Consider the following 17,446-nt stretch of genomic DNA (forward strand, 5'->3'; position numbering starts at 1 on the left):
GGGGCCCCCACACCTGCTCTCCCCTGTACAATACATGACAGTCTCCTCTTACCCAGTGATGTGAGGGGCCGGTGATTCTCCATCATCACGTCCTTGTACAGACCCCTGTGTTCCTCTATATACTCCCACTCCTGCATGGAGACATAGACAATGACATCCTGACACCTTATAGGAACCTGACACACACAATGATATAGTCATCACCCAGACACATCCCCTTGTTTTACTGTATAATGTCCTATTCCCAGCAGTCACCTCTCCAGTCATCACCCAGACACGTCCCCTGGTGTTACTGTATAATATCCCATTCCCAGCAATCACCTCTCCAGTCATCACCCAGACACGTCCCCTGGTGTTACTGTATAATGTCCCATTCCCAGCAGTCACCTCTCCAGTCATCACCCAGACACGTCCCCTGGTGTTACTGTATAATGTCCCATTCCCAGCAGTCACCTCTCCAGCCATCACCCAGACACGTCCCTTGGTGTTACTGTATAATGTCCCATTCCCAGCAGTCACCTCTCCAGTCATCACCCAGACACATCCCCTAGTGTTACTGTATAATGTATCAGTTATTGAGATGGAGGCGCCGTGATGACACCTGAGGCCAACCTAGTGTATGGCGGCGGGCGGCGATCGGGCCGGGGTGCGGAGGAACAGGGATCCGAGAGGATCCAAGTTCCTCCAATCAGCGCCTCCGGTTTTGAAATGGGCGCCAGACGCGAGCCAATAGCTGCTCGCGCCCAATGAGGAGTCGCCGCGGCGGGCCAATCATGGCTCATCTCGGCAGACCAATGGGCGCCTGCCGCGTCATGGCCCCGCCTCCTCCCAGCGGCTTATATCAGGCGCTGGGCGGCGGCGGGAGTCAGTTGCGAGCCGGAGCAGAGAAGAGCTCCAGAAGACGCCAGGAGAAGACCAGCGGCAGAGGAAGAAGTGGCGCCGGAGAAGGCAGAAGACAGGACGGAGGAAGAAGACAGAAGACGGGACGGTGGCGGAAGAGGCGGAAGCGGCGGCCCAGCAGCGGAATCTCGGCGGAGAGTGCTGTGGAGAGTGCTGTGGAGAGAGGGAAGCTAAAGAGCTGACGAAGCTCCCCTCCACAGCCTCTCCCACCGGTCCAGGTAAGAGGTCTTGGGCCTGCACCACACTGCTGTGGGCCTTCCTCCCTAGACCACCAGGTGATCGGGCATTAGGCCCGTGGGCAGAGTCAGGCCCCTCCGGCCTGTGGGCATTTAGTCGGGCCCTCTCGGCCCGGGGGCACTAGTGAGTCGGGCTCTCTGGGTCCGAGGCCACGCGCAGTCGGGGTTCCACCCGGCCCGTGGCCCACCCAGACCCGACCACGCATTCACTTGAGGGTTCGGGCGTTAGGCCCAAGCCACTCTCTCTCCGCAACGTAGGCGGGCACTAGGCCTGGGGGCACATCAGGCAATAGGCCTGTGGGACAATAGAGGGAATTAGGCCCTAGAGTAATTTGGGCAGTGCAGGTAACATAAGGTGGCCCTGGGCACTAGGCCCAGGTCACCCCACGAGGGACGAGTTAGGCGGGCATTAGGCCCGTGGGTACAGTCGGGCCTCAGGTCCGTGCGCAGATAGGGGGCACTAGGCCCAGCGAATAATTACCCCGGGGTGAATAAAGGTGGCATCGGGCACTAGGCTCAGGCCACACTGAGGTGATAAGTAGGCAGGTCCGTTTGACCTGAGCCCATACGCAGGAAGTGCACAGGAGGTGGGCAGGCTGTGCGGCGCCCGCCCCCCCCCCCCCCCCCCATTTGAGTGGTAGGGATTTAAAGGGACAGCACCGTTTTATGTTGTATTCCGATGTGTGTGTTGTTAACGTGCAGGGCAAATGTTATTATAGAGTTTGTGCATAGTTTGTGTTGCACCACTTACACTTGAGCCAGTTTGAGGGCTTTGTTATGTAGTTAGTGTAGCGGACGCACACTAGATTAGAGTTAGACCCTGCGCGGCTGTTTTTCTCGTTGCCTCCTTACAGGAACCTGTAACTGGAGAAGATCGGAGTACAACACGTAGGACGGTGAGTAATATAGGTCTGCGTGTCTCTTCTGTGTGTGTCCCTATCTGTCTCCCTTCCTTCAGGGCGAACGGTGAGTCTTGCACGCCGGTGCAAGGTAGAATTTCCACCTGGCGCGAGAGTGCCAATAGGTGAGATTCGGGCTCTGAGGCGGACGCCTGGGATGACCCTCACCTAGCCCGAAAGTACTATTTTCCTCGCTTACGGAGGGCGTTTTGGTCCACAGTCAGGAGGACAGCACTCAGAAATCTCCTTCCTCCTAGGTCATCGTGTCCGGGTCCGACGGAAGAGTTGCCAGGACAGCCGAAGGTTCCGGCACCTGAGGGTGGAAGCGTGCGGCGCCCGGTAAGTGGTAGATCTACACCTGCACAGCATCAGGCACTACACGCACCGGCGTTGCCCTCTCACATTTGGCGTAGTCGGCAGGATGTCGAACGCGGACAACGACGCTCCTCCGGGAGCAGAGAGGAAATTCAATTTTGGACCGGCCCTGACACATACCCCGCGGTATGATGGTCAGAACATGCCGTTGGAAGACTGGAAGAAAAGACTGGATGGAATCATCCAGCTGTATGGGGTGCCTCCGGAAATGCAGCTGCACTTGGCTTTGAATACGCTGGATGGGGAAGCCTGGCGATCGGTGATCTTTGTTCCAGAAGAGGAACGGAAGACATTGGAAGAGGTACTCACGATCCTCGAGGGTACCTATGGTAACACCGCGTCCGCTGGAACCTTGCATCAGCAACTGTTCAACCGATTCCAGAGAGAAGATGAATCCATACCCCAATTTGCCAATGCACTGCAGGACCTGCTGAGCGAAATCACGCGGCGTGATCCAGAAGGTCTGGGGTCCTTGGTTAACCCCAGCATGATGCTGAGGGACCAGTTTGCGCTGGGCCTCCGGAGTATCCCTATCCGACAGATTCTGTTGGATAAAATTTCCAACGATACGAAAATGACCTTCCGTCAGGTCCAAGTGGAGGCGGTCGCTAGGGATCGCAATGCCAATTTCGGACCTTACGCCATGGCCCCACAATGGTTGGCACCGGTGTCTGCTATGGCCAGCCGAGAACCCAGCCCCATGGAAACCTGTGTCCAAGACCTTAAGGCGGCATTCGCCAAAGTCACTCTGGAAATGAAAATAGAGATCTCCCAGTTGCGAGACGAGGTTCATAGGCAGAGAGGTCCAGGTGGGTCCGACGATCGGGCGCCGCACCGGCTGCCCAGGGAATCACGGACCAATGGAGGGGGCGCTCGTCCCAGGGAAGGTAGGGGCCCCCGTTGCTACTGCTGCAATAGATTTGGACACATTGCCCGGGAATGTAGTGAGCCTAGGCAAGATCCTTCGTTAAACTAGAGTCCCTCGCGGTAGCAGGACAACCCGCGGGGGGGATGGGCGGAGGAGGAACCACTATAGTGGATTCTGCCGATATAGTGGGTGAGTGTCCCGTTGTGGTTGGGTGTCTTGGGGGAAAGGAGCAGAAATGCCTGTTGGATACTGGTTCGCAGGTCACCACCATGTCTGAGGCTTGTTTCCTGGAACATTATTCCCATTTGAAGGATTCCGTGTTGGAAAGCTGGGTTACCCTTACGGCTGCCAACAACCTTCCTATTCCGGTCGTCGGAGTGGTGTGGATGGAGATCTCGATCTGTGGACAGGCGTTGGGAAAGAAGGGAATACTAGTCGTGGGGAGCTTGGGTTTGAGTCACGGGCCCGTGATTGTGGGCATGAACGTCCTCCAAGACCTCAAATCAGCTTTTGTTCCAGGAAAGGGGTCCGCAGTACTGGAAGGAAATGGGTGTTCAACGGCCGGTGCAACAAGCATTTCAGCAGGTGGGAAGAATATGTGAAGCTGGACATCGGCAAGAATCCCTGGGAGCCATTCGGACCGGTCATCGGCAACGGACAGAGCTACCTCCCCGCCAGGAGATAGTCCTCCCCCTCGAGGTGCGGACTCACCAATGCCTGGAGGGGTTAGAAGTGATGGTGGAACCCAATGGGTACCTCGGAATGGAAATCGGGAATCATCCTGGCCCGAACCCTGGCAGCAGTAAGGGACGGCAAGGTGTTGGTTCGGCTGTGTAATCTTCTAGACGAGACCAGAAAGATTCCGTCGGGAGCAACTTAACGGCTGTCGCCCGGGACGGAGTTTCAGGGGGCGACAGGTCTCGCTGCATACGGACGAACAAGGATCATGGTCCATGGCGGTGAGCCTGGATAAAGAGGAGGAACCCAGTACGGATTGGTGCGGCCGGGTTATCAGGGAACAGATGGACGTCTGTCTGGATGAATGTAGCCCCAGTATGGTCCAGAAGTTGGAGCATATGCTGTGGGAACGACGGAAGGCGTTCTCCCGGCATGAAGAGGATTTTGGATATACCGAAGATTTAAAACATGAGATACGCACTGGAGAGAGCCCACCAATCCGCGAGAGATACCGTCCCATCCCACCTAAACTCTACCAGGAGGTCTAGAAGATGTTGCGGCAGATGTTGGATAACCAGGTCATTCAGGAGAGCAAAAGTCCATGGGCTGCGCCCATCGTGTTGGTGCGGAAGAAGGATGGTTACATTCGGTTCTGCGTGGATTATCGGCGGTTAAATAGCAGTACCGTGAGAGATGCTTACCCGTTGCCTAGAATAGAGGAGTCTTTGGCGGCCCTGGGAAATGCTCGGTATTTCTCCACACTGGACTTGTCCAGTGGGTACTGGCAAGTGGCGGTTAACCCACCGGATCAAGAGAAAACCGTCTTCACAACTCCTATGGGATTGTTTGAGTTTCTGCGCATGCCTTTTGGCCTCACCAATGCCCCGGCTACCTTCCAACGGATGATAGAGAGATGTTTGGGAGACTTGAATTTTGAAGCTTTGCTGATATACCTGGACGATATCATAGTGTTTACCCCCACTCTAGAGGAACATTTGACGCGCCTGGATGTGGTGTTGCAGCGTCTGGAGAAGTATGGACTCAAGTTCAAGCCCCGCAAGTGTCATCTTCTAAAATCAAGCTTGGAATACCTGGGCCATGTGGTGTCCAGAGAAGGAGTCTGCCCGACGCCTGGCAAGATTTCGGCAGTCCAGGACTGTGAGACGCCCACCACTACCACTGAACTATGCGCGTTTCTGGGGTTGGTGGGATATTATCGGAGGTTTATCAAGGACTTTGCGAAAATCGTGGAACCATTGCATGCCCTGCTTCGAGGAGTGCCCACTACAAAAAAATCGCAGTTAGTGGCCTGGGGTGAGGCACAGGAGAAGGCGTTTCGGCGACTGAAGGAAATGCTCACGGAGGCGCCGGTTCTGGGATATGCTGACTTTGAGAAATCATTTCTGCTCTACACGGATGGCAGCCTACAGGGATTGGGGGCAGTGCTCTCCCAAGTACAAGATGGCCGAGAACGAGCGATCGCCTATGGTAGTCGAAGCTTGAGGGAAACCGAGCGGAACCCGGACAATTACAGTTCCTTTAAGTTGGAACTGTTGGCTGTAGTCTGGGCCGTGACGGAGAAGTTCGCCGAGTACCTGACCGCTACCCATGTGGAGATATACACGGATAACAATCCCCTGACCTATCTAGAGACTGCAAAACTGGGCGCCCTGGAGCAGCGTTGGGTAGCCCGGTTGGCAAAATTCAGCTATAAAATACACTACCGCCGGGGAAGAGTAACGGGAACGCGGATGCGCTGTCGCGACAACCTATGCCCCTGCCCCCAACTTCGAGGTACCTCGAGGACGAGGACACTGAGGTCCCGGACTTAACCAGGATTGAATGCCCAGTTACCCTGGAAAGGTCCCAAGTGTTTGAATGCGCTGCTCTACTCCGGAGCACTGAACAGGAGTGGGCTTCCTTGCAACAGAGTGACCCGGGACTGTGCGTCGTTCGGCGATGGAAACAGAAGGAACATTGGCCTAGCCAGCGGGAGAGGAGTCGGCTGAATCCCTATTGTCGAAAGGTCCTGCGGAGTTGGGATCGACTACTCGTCCGCGGCGGGGTACTGCGTCGACAGGTGTACCTCCACCACGAACTCAGGATGGTGGAACAGCTTGTGGTGCCGGAAGCAGCTCTCCAGGCTCTGGTGATGGAAGCGCATGATGGCGGAGTTCATTTGGGGGCAGCCAAGACCTTTCAGTGGATGCAACGCCAGTTTTTTGCCCCTCAGTTGTGGACGTTGGTGGAGAAAGTGTGCAGGGAATGTCGGAGATGCGGGGTGGTCAAACCCAACGAACAACATGCGCCGGTACATACCGTTCAGACGAGTCGTCCCCTGGAGTTGTTGATGATTGACTACGTTCTGATTGGGGAGTCCGTTAGTGTCCATCAATATGCCCTGGTCATGACAGATCACTTCACGAAGTTCACGGTCGTAGTCCCCACCAGGGATCAGACGGCGGAGTCCGCTACTAAGGCCATTGTCGAGCATTTTGTCCGGCAGTTTGGATGCCCCGAGAGGATTCATTACGACCAAGGGGCTTGTTTCCAGGGGAGGCTGATAGAACAGCTTTGCCGACTTTATGGGATGCAGAAGTCCCGTACTACACCGTATCATCCTCAGGGAAATGGCGCCTGCGAACGTTTCAATCGGACTTTGCTCCAGATGCTGCGGATCCTAGAGGACAACAAGAGACGGAGGTGGCCCGAACATGTGGCCGAACTGGTGTGGGCATATAACAACCGGGTTCACAGCACCACGGGGTACTCCCCCTTCTTTTTGATGTTTGAACGTCCAGGGCGAGAAGCGCAGGACTTGCACTTGACCGAGCTTCGGGAGGAAGGGGGATTGTTGCCAACAGATTGGGTCGCGGAACATCAGCAGCGGTTAAGAGTGGCTCACGAAGTGACGCGGAAGAGGATAGCCGACCACACCCATGTGCCTCATGGAACTCGAGGAGCAGAGCCTTTTGATGTGGGACAGCGGGTGCTGGTTCGCATGACGCGGCCGGGAGGTAAACTAGCGGAGAAGTGGGAGGCGCAGCCTTATGTTGTCCGAAGGCGCCTCACCGAGGAGGGTCCGGTTTACCAGGTGGAAGTAACAGATGGATCCGGTCGGTTGAGGACCCTTCATCGGGATATGCTGCGTCCTTGTTGGTTTCCAGAGGACGTGGAGAATGAAGGTGCCCCCGGTCTGAATACGGCTCCATCGCCTGGGGACGACACAGTGCTGGCCTCTTTGCCTAGGGTGGCCGGCCTGGATGAAGATTGGTGGATCCCCGTGGTTCCGTCTCACGACAATAGCCTCCTGGATGCTGGGGCCCACAGGCCTGTGTTATCTCCTTTGCCTCGGCGATCTCAGCGTCCCAACCGCGGTGTGCCTGGTCCCCGGTATGCCGACCCGGATTATATCTGGTCTCAGTCTTCCTTTGTCGGGACTACAAAGGACAAACGTGGGGGAAATGTGAGGCGGCGGGCGGCGATCGGGCCGGGGTGCGGAGGAACAGGGATCCGAGAGGATCCAAGTTCCTCCAATCAGCGCCTCCGGTTTTGAAATGGGCGCCAGACGCGAGCCAATAGCTGCTCGCGGCTTGGCGCCCAATGAGGAGTCGCCGCGGCAGGCCAATCGTGGCTCGTCTTGGCGGACCAATGGGCGCCTGCCGCGTCATGGCCCCGCCTCCTCCCAGCGGCTTATATCAGGCACTGGGCGGCGGCGGGAGTCAGTTGCGAGCCGGAGCAGAGAAGAGCTCCAGAAGACGCCAGGAGAAGACCAATCGGCAGAGGAAGAAGCGTCGCCGGAGAAGGCAGAAGACAGGACGGAGGAAGAAGACAGAAGACGGGACGGTGGCGGAAGAGGCGGAAGCGGAGGCCCAGCAGCGGAATCTCGGCGGAGAGTGCTGTGGAGAGTGCTGTGGAGAGAGGGAAGCTAAAGAGCTGACGAAGCTCCCCTCCACAGCCTCTCCCACCGGTCCAGGTAAGAGGTCTTGGGCCTGCACCACACTGCTGTAGGCCTTCCTCCCTAGACCACCAGGTGATCGGGCATTAGGCCCGTGGGCAGAGTCAGGCCCCTCCGGCCTGTGGGCATTTAGTCGGGCCCTCTCGGCCCGGGGGCACTAGTGAGTCGGGCTCTCTGGGTCCGAGGCCACGCGCAGTCGGGGTTCCACCCGGCCCGTGGCCCACCCAGACCCGACCACGCATTCACTTGGGGGTTCGGGCGTTAGGCCCAAGCCACCCTCTCTCCGCAACGTAGGCGGGCACTAGGCCTGGGGGCACATCAGGCAATAGGCCTGTGGGACAATAGAGGGAATTAGGCCCTAGAGTAATTTGGGCAGTGCAGGTAACATAAGGTGGCCCTGGGCACTAGGCCCAGGTCACCCCACGAGGGACGAGTTAGGCGAGCATTAGGCCCGTGGCTACAGTCGGGCCTCAGGTCCGTGCGCAGATAGGGGGCACTTGGCCCAGCGAATAATTACCCCGGGGTGAATAAAGGTGGCATCGGGCACTAGGCTCAGGCCACACTGAGGTGATATGTAGGCAGGTCCGTTTGTCCTGAGCCCATACGCAGGAAGTGCACAGGAGGTGGGCAGGCTGTGCGGCGCCCGCCCCCCCCCCCATTTGAGTGGTAGGGATTTAAAGGGACAGCATCGTTTTATGTTGTATTCCGATGTGTGTGTTGTTACCGTGCAGGGCAAATGTTATTATAGAGTTTGTGCATAGTTTGTGTTGCACCACTTACACTTGAGACAGTTTGAGGGCTTTGTTATGTAGTTAGTGTAGCGGACGCACACTAGATTAGAGTTAGACCCTGCACGGCTGTTTTTCTCGTTGCCTCCTTACAGGGACCTGTAACTGGAGAAGATCGGAGTACAAGACGTAGGACGGTGAGTAATATAGGTCTGCGTGTCTCTTCTGTGTGTGTCCCTATCGGTCTCCCTTCCTTCAGGGCGAACGGTGAGTCTTGCACGCCGATGCAAGATAGAATATCCACCTGGCGCGAGAGTGCCAATAGGTGAGATTCGGGCTCTGAGGCGGACGCCTGGGGTGACCCTCACCTAGCCCGAAAGTACTATTTTCCTCGCTTACGTAGGGCGTTTCGGTCCACAGTCAGGAGGACAGCACTCAGAAATATCCTTCCTCCTAGGTCATCGTGTCCGATGGAAGAATTGCCAGGGCAGCCGAAGGTTCCGGCACCTGAGGGTGGGAGCGTGCGGCGCCCGGTAAGTGGTAGATCTACACCTGCACGGCAGCAGGCACTACACGCACCGGCGTTGCTGTCCCATTCCCAGCAGTCACCTCTCCAGTCATCACCCAGACACGCCCCCTGGTGTTACTGTATAATGTCCCATTCCTAGCAGTCACCTCTCCAGTCATCACCCAGACACATCCCCTGGTGTTACTGTATAATGTATCAGTGATTGAGATGGAGGCTCCGTGATGACACCTGAGGCCAACCTAGCACCACCTATATTACGGTAACAGCGGAGTCTGCGCCACCAGAAGTACGGTAACGGTTGGCTCTGCGCCACCTGCATTTCAGTAATGTTGGGGTTTGCGCCACTTGTACTATGGTAACGGAAAGATCTGCGCCACCAGAATTATGGTACCGGCGGGGTCTGTGCCACCTGTATTACAGTAATAGGACACTAGAGTATCAGCCACCTGTACAGAGATAATGCAGCACCAGAGGCTGCTCCAGCTGCACTCAAAAAGGCACCAGAAGCTGCTCCCCCTGTAGTACAGCAACCTGACACCAGAGCTGCTCAGCCTATAGAATAATAATAATATCATTACCTGCTGCCAGACACAGCAATGGCTGCTCTCTGCTCCTGCTGCCTCGTGGGAATGATAGAAGGAAAGCGGAGCTCAGACCAGGGGGAAATGGCCGCCGCTCCTGACGTCCCTACACGGGCAGGTAAACTACTGCTGCAGCTGACGGAGTGGTCTACAAATAAATGGCCGCCGGCCTCCTGCAATGAGAACGTGTATGGTAATGCTAATTACAGAGGGCGGTGCTGAGGCCGGGGTGTAGGAGGGGAGGGGCTAGTCACCAGGAATGAGCCTTTGCCAATCACACCCTACTTCCGGTCTGTGCGTTCCACATTACTTCCGGTCTGTGCGTTCCACACACAGGATGTTGATCTTTATCGACAGCTGCAGCGTCCCAGTGTCCTTCGAGGTCAGGTAATTGTGTCTTACTATACAGGGGGAGCAGCCTGTGGTGTCATGTTATTATTATCATACAGGAGGAGTGGCCTGTAGTGTCTCCTCTTATACTGGAAGAGCGGCCTGTGGTTTGTTGTTATTATTATTATTATGCAGGAGGAGCAGCGTGTGGTGCCCTGTTGCTGTGGCAGCAGCAGAGTAATAATAACAGTGATGAGTGGGCAGGGAAAGCAATAACACATGATAGGTATAACATGTATACAGCAGATGGGGGAGGACACAGAGCGGCCATGTGACACCTACATCTGAGGGCGGGAATTTCTCCTCTCATCGTGTTTGTAGAGTCACATATTGCCCGAGACTGATGGAATTCTGTATTGCTGTCTGCCTGCTGCCCTATCCCTGTATTATTACTCTCTCCTGTTCTCTTTACACTCCCACCGCCTTACCGCCACTTCTGTACTACTGTTACACCTTCTGCTGTACACCCTGATTTCCTAGTTTAGTTCTCCTCGCCCACAGGCAAATGCAGGGGGGAGGGGTTTCCGGTTGCCCAGAAACCCCCTCTCCTCTTGGCAAGTGGATCAAATTATGACAACAATAGCAATGGTATATAGGGCCTAATTCAGACCTGATCGCTGTTGTGCAAAATCGCATAGCGGACGATAATCGAAAGACTGCGCATGAGTACGCGTGAGGCAACTGCAAAAGGATTGTGCGAAAAATTTTAATCACTAGGCGTACACAAGGCGATTGACAGGAAGCCGCGTTTGGTGGTGGTAACTGGCCGTTTTCTGGGAGCGTCAGGAAAAACGCAGGCGTTCCCAAGCGTTTTCAGGGAGGGGGTGTGACATCAGCTCTGGCCCCGATCGGCCTCTTTGTAGTGCACTGTAGGAGTAAGTTATGGGCTACGCACAGACTGCACAGTATGGAAAAATCATTCAAATGGTGGGTGAGAGTTGTCTGGGAGGAATAAAACCCCGGCCAGTAGAGGATCATTAGTGTAACATTATACAATGCACAGTTGTCTGACGGCCTCTGAGAAACGCTGACCAGGAATCTATGGCTGGGAGGAAAGGGGGGACTTACTTGCCACGGAGTGTCATGTAATTGTGTTGCATGTCTTCTCTCCAGCTGTAAGGAACAAGAGTCTTTATTAGACGTCACACTTTCTGTATTTTCATTGATTCACTCAGGATGGACCCGGGCAGATGTCACAAGACTGAGGGGATACTAAATCTGTCCCTGGAGATCATCTACCTGCTGACTGGGGAGGTGAGGGGATCTGGGAGCGTCACAGTGACGTCACTTATATCTATAGTAATAATACAGGGACATGACTGGGGAGGTGAGGGGATCTGGGAGTGTCACAGTGACATCACTTATATCTATAGTAATAACACTGGGACATGACTGGGGAGGTGAGGGGATCTGGGAGTGTCACAGTGACATCACTTATAGCTATAGTAATAATACAGGGACATGACTGGGGAGGTGAGGGGATCTGGGAGTGTCACAGTGACATCACTTATATCTATAGTTATAATACAGGAACATGACTGGGGAGGTTAGGGGATCTTGGAGTGTCCCAGTGACATTACATATCTATAGTAATAATACAGGGACATGACTGGGGAGGTCAGGGGATCTGGGAGCATCACAGTGACGTCACTTATATCTATAGTAATAATACAGGGACATGACAGGGGAGGTGAGGGGGTCTGGGAGTGTCACAGTGATGTCACTTATATCTATAGTAATAATACAGGGACATGACTGGGGGGTGAGGGGATATGGGAGCATCAGAGTGACATCACTTATATCTATAGTAATAATACAGGGACATGACTGGGGAGGTGAAGGGATCTGGGAGTGTCACAGTGACGTCACTTATATCTATAGTAATAATACAGGGACATGACTGGGGAGGTGAGGGGATCTGGGAGCGTCACAGTGACATCACTTATATCTATAGTAATAATACAGGGACATGACTGGGGAGGTCAGGGGATCTGGGAGCATCACAGTGACGTCACTTATATCTATAGTAATAATACAGGAACATGACTGGGGAGGTGAGGGGATCTGGGAGTATCACAGTGACGTCACTTATATCTTTGGTAATAATACAGGGACATGACTGGTGAGGGGATCTGGGAGTATCACAGTGACGTCACATATATCTATAGTAATACTACAGGGACATGACTGGGGAGGTGAGGGGAACATGCAGTGTATACAGTAATAGTGTACTTTCTATTTCACAGGATTACACAATGGTGAAGAAGACATCCGGTGACTATGAGACACCCAGCAGCCATCCCCATGTGTCAGGAGGATTGAGCAGGACCCAGAGCCCAATAGTGGTGCCTCCACCTCACTCACTGATACATGAGAGACACAATGACCAGAAGATCCTGGAACTCGCCAATAAGATCATTCATCTGCTGACTGGAGAGGTGACTGCTGGGAATGGGACATTATACAGTAACACCAGGGGACGTGTCTGGGTGATGACTGGTGAGGTGACTGCTGGGAATGGGACATTATACAGTAACACTAGGGGACGTGTCTGGGTGATGACTGGAGAGGTGACTGCTGGGAATGGTACATTATACAGTAACACCAGGGGACGTGTCTGGGTGATGACTGGAGAGGTGACTGCTGGGAATGGGACATTATACAGTAACACCAGGGGACGTGTCTGGGTGATGACTGGAGAGGTGACTGCTAGGAATGGGGCATTATACAGTAACACCAGGTGACGTGTCTGGGTGATGACTGGAGAGGTGACTGCTGGGAATGGGACATTATACAGTAACACCAGGGGACGTGTCTGGGTGATGACTGGAGAGGTGACTGCCGGGAATGGGACATTATACAGTAACACCAGTGGACGTGTCTGGGTGATGACTGGAGAGGTGACTGCTGGGAATGGGACATTATACAGTAACACCAGGGGATGTGTTTGGGTGATGACTGGAGAGGTGACTGCTGGGAATGGGACATTATACAGTAACACCAGGGGATGTGTCTGGGTGATGACTGGAGAGGTGACTGCTGGGAATGGGACATTATACAGTAACACCAGGGGACATGTCTGGGTGATGACTGGAGAAGTGACTGCTGGGAATAGGGCATTATACAGTAACGCCAGGGGATGTGTCTGAGTGGTGACTGCTGGGAATGGGGCATTATATAGTAACACCAGGGGACGTGTCTGGGTGATCACTGGAGAGGTGACTGCTGGGAATGGGACATTATACAGTAACACCAGGGGACGTGTCTGGGTGATGACTGTATCACTGTGTGTGTGTCAGGTTTATGTAAGGTGTCAGGATGTCACTGTCTATGTCTCCATGCAGGAGTGGGAGAATATAGAGGAACACAGGGGTCTGTACAAGGACGTGATGATGGAGAATCACCGGCCCCTCACATCACTGGGTAAGAGGAGACTGTCATGTATTGTACAGGGGAGAGCAGGTATGGGGGCCCCTATATACACACATCATCTGATAATCACATATATACACTGTACTCAGTCACTGTGTGTCTCCTACAGATGGTCCCAGTAACAGAGATACCCCAGAGAGATGTCCCCGTCCTCTGTATTCCCAGGATTGTATAGAGGAGAATCACAGGATCCCACAGGAGGGTCAGGTAGGTGGGATTTAGGGTCTTGACAATATTCCAGAGTGACTTTTCACTGTATCAGTCGTTCTCAACTATATATACTATATCCCAGGGGTACTTGCTGTAATCAGGTAGGTGGGATATAGGGTCTCAGCACATGTCAATATAACAAAGCTCTTTTTGATCTATGGAGCAGCTGTGTGCCTATATACACTGTTACTCTTCTGTTTATTCTCAGTCCATTGAATGAGCTAGTTAGGGTGTGCAGCGTTACTGTCAGGGATATATGTATATGGGGGTCCTTCTTCTAGTTAGTGTAATTCTAATGCGTTTCAGCTATATCACAGCTTCCATCAGAGAACAAAGTGGAGTAGTAAATCAGAAATTATTAAACTGTCATTTAATATTTTATGTTTCTTCTTCAAGGTCCAAAGGCTCCACAGGAATACCATGGGGGTTTAGGTGGTTTGGAATGATCCGGTCACCAAACAGTTAAAGCTTTTCGGTCCCAGAATGCACTGAGTCCTCCTAACCTATAACACCTCCCCAGCCCCAGGCCATTCAGTTTATGACTTCAGTATGTGACTTGTTGCTAGCTACTGCTATTTGTAGTCAGACCCTGCTGTATTTATTATACTGTCCCTGTTTTTCACCTCCTGTTCCTGCACCAGGTGCTAAGGGTTATGTTGTACCTCGCATTTTACTTGTAATTTGTGAGTGCTGGTACATTACCATTTTATTATTGTAGTTGCACTCTGTATGTGTGTTTAACTATGTGCAAAGGCAAGGCCTCTAAAATCAAGGTGGAGTCTGGGGGGTGGGGGGGTCAATCCAATTAGCATCAAAGGGTGCGAAGTGCTGTTGCAACAGTGTTTAAACGCCGGCTACGGCACCTGATCTCGCACCTTTCGCTGCCTCGATTCAGCCCTAATTCGCACAAAACTGCTCAGACCTCTATGGGGTGGCAAGCAGTTTTGTGCGAATTCAGCCCGCCGTAAAGTGCGGCCTCTGTCGCGACGTTTCGCAGGTGCGATGATATCGCAGCTATTTGGATTGAGCCCTGGGGCCCCTGTATTGGTTTCTTGCAGGGCCTGCTCAAGTCAGGTTAGACATGCCGGATTTTGTGCATGTTATGCTGCACCATCACTCAATACGGTGACTTCAGCACCTGTCCTAGAACCACCATCTGTGGCTTTTTTGTCTCAGTTTATGACTCGGTTAGTAGAACGCTTGATCGTGTCTACTCTTACTTTACAGCAGGGGTTGCCTCAACTGTCTCGGGCTTTGTTGTTGGACCCCCCTGTGCAACCTCTTTGGATGGATATGTTTTCACAGTCTGTCCAAAGTCTAGCTCAGGTGTCATTTGCCTTTAAAGAATTGTAACAGAGCGACAGACCTGGGACCACCAAAGCTTTCAGACGAGTTACACTCTCATCTCAGTCGGTGCAGGCCTCAGATTCTGAGATTGATTATGATCATGAGGAAGTCGATGCCTCAGACTTTGGTTCTTGTCCAGAACAGCGTACTAAGGTGGATATTGCTGCCTTAGTCAGGGCAGTCAAAACTATACTTGATATAGAGGAGGAGGAACAAGCTTCTAGGCCTAAGGGTCCTATCTTTAATTGACAGAGAGACGTTAAGAGGGAGTTCCAGGTCACTGAGCTCATGCGTGAGGCCTGGAGTACTCGTAACCGCAAGGTACAGTTACCAAAAAAACTGACTTCTATATATCCTCTCCCAGAGGGAGACTATACGAAGTGGGAAGTTCCCCCCTCTGTAGACGCTCACATAGCTCGGCTAGTGAAAATCTCTACATTGCTCATACCTTCTACATACTCCCTTAAGGATGCAACAGATAGGAAAATAGAGATTTTCCTCAGAACCATTTTTTATCAGGCAGGGGCTATTTTCGCCCAGCGATGGCTACTGATTGGGTAACAAAAGTAATTGTGGACTGGGTAGACGCACTGGAGGGCAGTCTCTGTGTGGAGGATAACCGGGAACGGCTCTCCTGTATTCCACATATATTGGGGAAGAAGCCCTGGATACAGGAATATTTACTTCCAAGGTATCAGCAACTTCTATAGCTGATAGAAGGGTGCTTTGGCTTTGCTCTTGAGGGCGGACTCAGATTCAAAGAAAGCATTGGAATCATTGCCTTTTACAGGAGAGATTTTGTTTGGCTGTGGGCCTGGCAAAATGGTAGCCACTGTAGCAGCTTCCAAAACTGCCTTCCTTCCTTCAGCTGCGGCTTCTAAGACCAAAGCATCATCTTTTAGGCCCTTTCAGTTGCAGAGAAAAGCCAAGGGATGGACTTTTCCCAATCAGTCCAGTTTCCATAAGGGAAAGTCAAGAACAAAGCAGTCTTGTGCTGCCAGATGTCTGGCTTCAAAATTTAACGACAAACCCCCTGCCTGACGAAACTGAGACCCCAGAGTGAGAGGCCAACTTCTTCACTTTGCAGAGGCCTAGCAGGACGTGGTCTCTCACATATAAGTTCTCACCTTTCCGAGATGTCCTCTGCAGCACTGTTGTTGTACAGCACCTCTAGCAGATCATCTCTGGGCATTGGCTCCGCAACATGCCATTCATGCACTTCTACAGTCAGGAGTTATAATGCCAGTTCCGTCATTTCAACAATGGACAAGGTTTTACTCTGCACTGTTCCTTGTGCTCAAACCAAATGGCTGTTTTTCGACCCATACTCAACCTCAAGGCTCTCAACAAGTGTGTCCGAGTGCCCAGGTTTTCGCATGGAAACCCTCCATTCCATTGTCCTGGCATTGGAAACTGGAGATTTTATGGCTTCCCTGGACATTCAGGACTCATACCACCTGCATGTACATATCAATGCCATCCATCAGCGTTACCTCAGGTTTGCCATTCTTCACCGGCATTATCAGTATTCGGCGCTGCAACAGCATCTCCGTTTGACCATTGCCTGTCTGCAGACGCACGGTTGGAGCATCTACTGGAAGAAATCCTCCCTGACTGCGTCTCAAATAATATTTCATCTGGGAGCTATCCTAATTCTCAGGCTCAGAGGATTTTTCTGCCAGCAGACAAGATAATGATACTCCACTCCCTGTGCAATTTTCTTCAGCGCAGGCTAGTGTCCATATACTCAGCAATGCAGGTCCTGGGATTCCATGGTCTCCGCCTTTGATGCAGTGGACTATGCCCAATTTCACTCCAGACCTCTGCAGCACCTGATTTTGTCACAATGAAATGGACAGCATCATCTTCTAAGAGCCTGGACAATGGTGTTGTCTCGAGAGGTTCAGGTGTCGCTCTTGTGGTGGCTTCAGATGTCCCACTTGGACAAGTGCCATCCATTTTGGATCTCTGATTGGTTACTACCCACCAGTCTATGGGGGTGGGGAGCAGTGACCAGCCAACAAACCTTGTAGGGACATTGGGCAGTCCTCAAGAGTCACTTGCACATCAACATACTGGAACTCAGGGCAGTGTTCAGGGCACTCAGTCGGGCGCAAGACCTTATTCAGGGTTGGCCAGTGCAGGACAAATCTGATAACGTGGTTACAGTAGCTTACCTCAACCATTCAGAGGTATGCAAAGTTTAGCCGCCATGAGCGAAGTGACGCACATCCTCACATGGGCAGAACATTATCTACCAGCAATGTCAATCCCAGGAGTTCTCAATTGGGAAGTGGACCAGCTAAGTCAACAGG

General features: G+C 52.9%; 1 protein-coding gene and 1 pseudogene across 1 annotated transcript in view; one reads left to right on the forward strand and one right to left on the reverse strand.

Moving 5' to 3' along the window:
- LOC135054540 (zinc finger protein 436-like) overlaps positions 1-9,892 on the reverse strand; it is a 75,688-nt gene extending 65,796 nt beyond the window's left edge. Inside the window, exons 1-2 of the mRNA XM_063957684.1 lie at positions 9,750-9,892; positions 53-131 (exon numbers count right to left, since the gene is read on the reverse strand). Of these exons, the coding sequence (XP_063813754.1) occupies positions 53-86 (34 nt within the window). The 5' untranslated portion in view covers positions 87-131; positions 9,750-9,892. The remainder of the gene's footprint in view (positions 1-52; positions 132-9,749) is intronic.
- Positions 9,893-10,056: 164 nt separating this feature from the next.
- The window catches only part of LOC135054538 (zinc finger protein ZFP2-like), a 52,338-nt pseudogene continuing 44,948 nt past the window's right edge, over positions 10,057-17,446 (forward strand).

Source organism: Pseudophryne corroboree, chromosome 3, assembly GCF_028390025.1.
Source record: "Pseudophryne corroboree isolate aPseCor3 chromosome 3, aPseCor3.hap2, whole genome shotgun sequence".
In the NCBI taxonomy this organism is placed as follows: domain Eukaryota; kingdom Metazoa; phylum Chordata; class Amphibia; order Anura; family Myobatrachidae; genus Pseudophryne; species Pseudophryne corroboree.